Source organism: Gadus chalcogrammus, chromosome 11, assembly GCF_026213295.1.
Source record: "Gadus chalcogrammus isolate NIFS_2021 chromosome 11, NIFS_Gcha_1.0, whole genome shotgun sequence".
In the NCBI taxonomy this organism is placed as follows: Eukaryota; Metazoa; Chordata; class Actinopteri; order Gadiformes; family Gadidae; genus Gadus; species Gadus chalcogrammus.
The window spans coordinates 20,336,165-20,341,008 of record NC_079422.1 but is presented as its reverse complement, the minus strand read 5'-3'; the positions used below and the strand labels follow the sequence as shown (position 1 = coordinate 20,341,008).

General features: G+C 61.3%; 1 protein-coding gene across 1 annotated transcript in view; it reads right to left on the bottom strand.

The window, feature by feature from the left end:
* Positions 1–650: 650 nt before the first annotated feature.
* LOC130392325 (nascent polypeptide-associated complex subunit alpha, muscle-specific form-like) overlaps positions 651–4,844 on the bottom strand; it is a 7,483-nt gene continuing 3,289 nt past the window's right edge. Inside the window, exons 4-9 of the mRNA XM_056602821.1 lie at positions 4,785–4,840; positions 3,207–4,266; positions 2,736–3,119; positions 2,515–2,665; positions 1,047–1,084; positions 651–962 (exon numbers count right to left, since the gene is read on the bottom strand). Of these exons, the coding sequence (XP_056458796.1) occupies positions 651–962; positions 1,047–1,084; positions 2,515–2,665; positions 2,736–3,119; positions 3,207–4,266; positions 4,785–4,840 (2,001 nt within the window). The remainder of the gene's footprint in view (positions 963–1,046; positions 1,085–2,514; positions 2,666–2,735; positions 3,120–3,206; positions 4,267–4,784; positions 4,841–4,844) is intronic.

Here is a 4,844-nt window from a genome sequence, read left to right as displayed (position 1 = left end):
GCAACAGGTAATTTTGGTACCGAGCGGAAAACTCAAGTCGTTGCATACTAGGATACGCATTAAAAGCACTAAACCGGACGAGGGTCTCAAATCGCCTTCATGGAGTTCATTTGGAAGGCTCTTAAAAACTACAAAAAAAGAGAGTAAACGATAGAGCATTACTTTCGGCAGTGTGGCGCGTGTATACGGGGACCAAAGCGAGAGTCGTTGGCGTCTGTAGTGTCTGATGCTGCCGTTGTTGTTCGATGGGCATGGCTACACTAGTTAAAGGCTAGGACCTCAGACCTGAGCGGAGAGAGAGCAGCGAGCATGAGAGGCGCTGGCTGTCTGGTGGTCTGTTGGTCGTTGGGGCGGGGCTGCAAGGACGGCTCCCTCGTTTAAGAACCGCCCCACCTCTGGTCAGTCCACCGGGTCCTTCCCCAGGTCCGCACCGTCATACATTCTACAAAGAGGGGGCTGGACGAAACCCACAGCATAAGCACTTTATCTGGAAGTGAGGACGGACGTCTGCGTTGGTTCTGTACATCGAGGTCACACAGAGAGAGGCGGAGTCACGAGAGAGGGGAGGAGCCTCGCCGTCATCAGGGTGGGAGCCACGTCGTCATTGGGTGTTCCGGGGTGGGGGGGTGGTGGGGTCTAGAGTTCAGAGGTCAGATGATGAGGGCCTCCGTGTGGAAGGCGTGTGAGAAGACAAAGGAGGGGGGGTGGCGCTTGTGGAGAGGTTGAGGGAGGGGGAGGGGGGTGGAAGGCGGAGCCACGGGGGCGAAAGAGGGGGAGGAGGAGGAGAAGGCGGAGGAAGAAGAGGAGGAGGAGGAGGAGGAGGAGAGGGAGCGGCTGGCCCAGCGGGAGGGCAGGCGGCGGTGGGCGGGGCAGGCCGGGCGGGAGAAGTTCCTCCGGGCGGGGCGTGGCGAGGGGGTGGAGCCTGCCGGTGAGGGGGTGGAGCCTGCCGGAGAGACGCCGTCCTACGGAGAGACGAATGAATTAACATTTAGGACGATCACACCCTTTCTACGGTAATTTGAAGTCATCAGCCAAAGGTACGTTACATTTGGTGCTACTCGTCCCACCGGTAGTCTTCTTGCTCCTGAGAGGGGAGAACGACAAGGATATTTACAAAGGAAGAGAACAGAACAGAACTGACAGGAGTCAGAGGAGAAATCGATCCGTTCTTGTCAACAAGCAAAGGTCTTGATAGGTTAACCTTTGAACTATGCTTGCTCACAGAGGATTTAGAAAGCCTTTTAAATGGACCGGACTGCTTTTTATATAGCGCTTTTCTAACCGGTGGCCACTCGCTTTACGATATTGCCTCATGTTCACCCATTCATGCACACATTCACACAACGACAGCGCTGTCAACCATGCAAGACAGCCAGCTCGTCAGGAGCGATTAGGGTGCGGTTTCTCGCTCAGGGACACCTCGACACTCTACTCACACAGCTAGGAGGAGCCGGGGATCGAACCAGCAACCTCCTAGCAACCAACCTCCTCTAGGGTTAGGAATAGGGTGGGATCTCTAGGTCTCTGTATCTAGCACAGTAGAGGCTCAGAGTCGCATTCCCTCCGCTGCTCAACATCAGGTTTGGAGGGGTTAACGTTGCATTAACAATGCAGACTCGTAGAAAGAATTTGTAACAGAAAATCGCATGACAGGAAGGTCTATCTTTAGCACCAAATCCTCCCCGCGCTTCGGGTCGTTCGTTCCGACTGGCCGCTTGGAACCTTCTACAACGACAAGCGCCAGGACTCTGTGTCCAGATCCCAGCGCACTGCATCCAACACTGGGCTCGCTATCGTCAGGGCTTCAACCAGGGAGGCATTAAAGCCTGCTGACAGACCGCCAAGTCCGCTTGTGATCCGCAACACCGGTTCTCTTTGTGCGGGAGGGAGGGAGAGCCTTTCAGCAAAGACGTGGCCTAGATGCCCAGATTGCGTGAAAGACTCTGGCCTGCTTTCCTCTCCTGGCTGAGACGCATACCAAAAATATACAGCGCTCTCGCCGGGGCTGTCCTCAGCCAGGGGCTATCACCCACTGTTTAATAGCTGGAGCCGTCAGGCCCTTCATCTGGGTGGATTTCACTAGCTTTGCGGAGCTAAAGTGATTAGGCCGACATAATATTTACAACACACCGCAGCACAGCTATGCAGCACGGGAGGCCAGCAGAAGTTGTTTAATGGAAACAGTGGACGGGTTTTAAATGTCAACATGTGTGTTGGAAACCTTGGAAACCCTTGGGGAGGTGTCAGTGTTTGTGTGTGTGTCTGTGTGTCTGTGTGTGTTTGTGTGTGAGTGTGCGCATATCAGTCTGTCTGCTTTTATGCGCATGCTCGTGTGTGTGTGTTTGTGAGTTTGTGTGTGCGTGTGTCTGTGTGTGTCTGTGTTTGAGTGTGTGTGTGTGTGTGTGTTTGTGCGCGTGTGTCTGCATTTATGCACACGCTCGTGTGTATGTGTGTGAGTGCACGTGTGTGGTGGGCCCTCACGCTCGTGTGTGTGTGAGTCCCACTCCTACCCACCTGAATGTTCAGCTGGATCGCCCTCCCACCGGCGGAGCTGTGGCTGACCTTGGAGAAGGAGGTGTGTGTGTGGGAGGCGTGCGAGTAGTGCACGTGATCCAGCTCCTCCTCCTCCTCCTCGTCCGTCTCCTCCTCCTCCTCCTCCTCCTCCTCCTCCTCCTCCTCCTCCTCCTCCGGGGGGGGGGGGGGGGCCGGGGGCTGAGGTCGGGGGCGGAGGCGGCCTGGCTGGCCCACGCCGCCCTCTCCCCGTAGCTCTTCAGGATGCGCTCCACCGCGCCGTAGTTGGAGCGCGAGCCCTCGGGCCGGGGGTACGCCGCCAGCGTGAGGGGCTTCCAGGGGTGGTCGCTCATGACCCCGCCCCCGCCGGGCCGTCGGGCGTCTGGCGGGGGGACGGTGGAAGAGGGGGCGACCCCCTGCTGCTTCCCTCGGGGGTCCGGTTCCGGCGTGGTCCGCGGGGTCTTCCCGGCCCGGGCCGGGCGGAGCCTCTGCCTGGGGGAGCGCGTCCCGGAAGGGCCCCCGGAGACGGGGTCCGCACAGTCCCGCCGCGGCCGGCGCGTGTCGTCGTCGGGGCCGGGGGCTTTGGTGCGGGTGGTCGCCACGGTGACCTCGCTGAACAGCGTCAGCGAGTGGCTGAGGGAGAGGTCCGGGGCAGCGGCGGCGGGGGAGGGGGAGGCGTCCCGCTGACCTCTGACCTCCTGACCCCGAGCTGAGTCCCTGCTGGTCTTCCTCAGCCGGACCTGGGGGTTCTGGGAAGGGGGGGGGTCGCCGGCGGGGGCGGGGGGCACCGCGGGGGGCGCTTTGGGAACAGCGCTGGCTCCGTCACAGGGGACCCCCACGCTCCGGGGTCCCGGGTTCGGACTCCTCTCCGGGTGTAACCGGACCCCCTCCCCCGCTCCCCCGGCGCTCCTCGCGTCGTGACCCCCCACCGAGGAACCGGCAGGGGGGGGGGAGTCGTCGTCCCTCTCCGGGGGGACCCCCCGGCCCATCTCGGCCTGGAACAGGGTGCGGTTGAACTCGGCCGTCTTCTGCTCCAGCAGCACGTTCCTCCGGGGGCTCTGCGGCAGCTTGGGGGGGGTCTCCACCGGCGCCTCTGGCGGGGGGTCCTTCCCAGCGCGTTGGGGGCTCCTCTCCCTCAGGGCCGTCCCCACGCTCCCCTCGGTCGGGCTCTTGCACGGGGCCCCCCGGGCCAGCCTCTCGCGGGAGGACCAGCGGTTGTGGCAGCAGCCCAGGTTGCAGTTGGGGTTGGCGGGCGCGAGGCAGGCCCCGCCCCCGGCGGCGTTGGCGGCGGAGGCGGGGCACCCCGCCAGCGTCTTGCCCTCGTTCTCCTGCAGCATGGCCTCGAACTTGCGCACGATGGAGGGGCTGTTGCACGGCCGGCCCAGCGAGGCGCACGGGCTGTGGCACCTCCTGGCGGCGGCGGCGGCGGCCGTGGGGGTCTCCGGGAGGCGGAGCTCCGTCTCGGGGTGGGTGGGGCTGCTCACGCCCCAGGAGGTGGAGCGCGGGGGCACGGCGGGCGGGGGGGCGTCGGCCTCTGGAGGGTCGCGGCCGGGGGTCAGAGCGGGAGTTCCCTCTCTGATGGTGGGCCAGGGGTCGACGGCGGCCGGGGCGGTCCAGTCTTCCCGCTCCAGGGCGCGCAGGTCCTGGTAGATCTGGGTGAAGTCGCAGAGAGGCCGCGCAGCCAGGACGGAGCCCGTGGTACCGGGCCGCTCGGGGGGCTTCTTCTGGACCTCGACGCAGGGTTCTGGGCCGGGCCTGAATGGGAAGGAGACACGATGAACTCACTGGAATGAACTAAGGCCTACTGATCAGAAGAGTATACAATTATTCATACAATGTTGCCAATTTGCTCTCTCTGTGTGTCTGGCTCCCTCTTTCTGGAATGAATGAATTACTGTTTTGTAAAACCTGTTCATACAGTGCTGTTCTTAACCCCTCTCTCTCTCTCTCTCTTTCCCCTCTCCCTCCCTCCCTCTCTCTCCCTCTCTCCCTCCCTCTCTCTCTCTCTCTCTCTCTCTCTCTCTCTCTCTCTCTCTCTCTCCCTTTCTCTCTCTATACACGTATGTATATCATGCATGTGGCTTTTCACAATAACTAGTGTCTCATTGAAACTCAATGCCTTCAATCCCATAGGCCACAGGACTTGTTCTACCCCTCCAGCTCTACACCAGACACTACTGCAGCTGGCTCTCCTTGGAGCGATAGAACAGACGTGTCAGGATGATAAAATGGCGTCGGCCCGTTGACACGGCCATGGGGGAGTCACCACGCACCTCTTATCGTGCTTCTCCGCCTTCCTCCTGATCTCCTCCTGGTAGCTGCAAAGCTCCTCA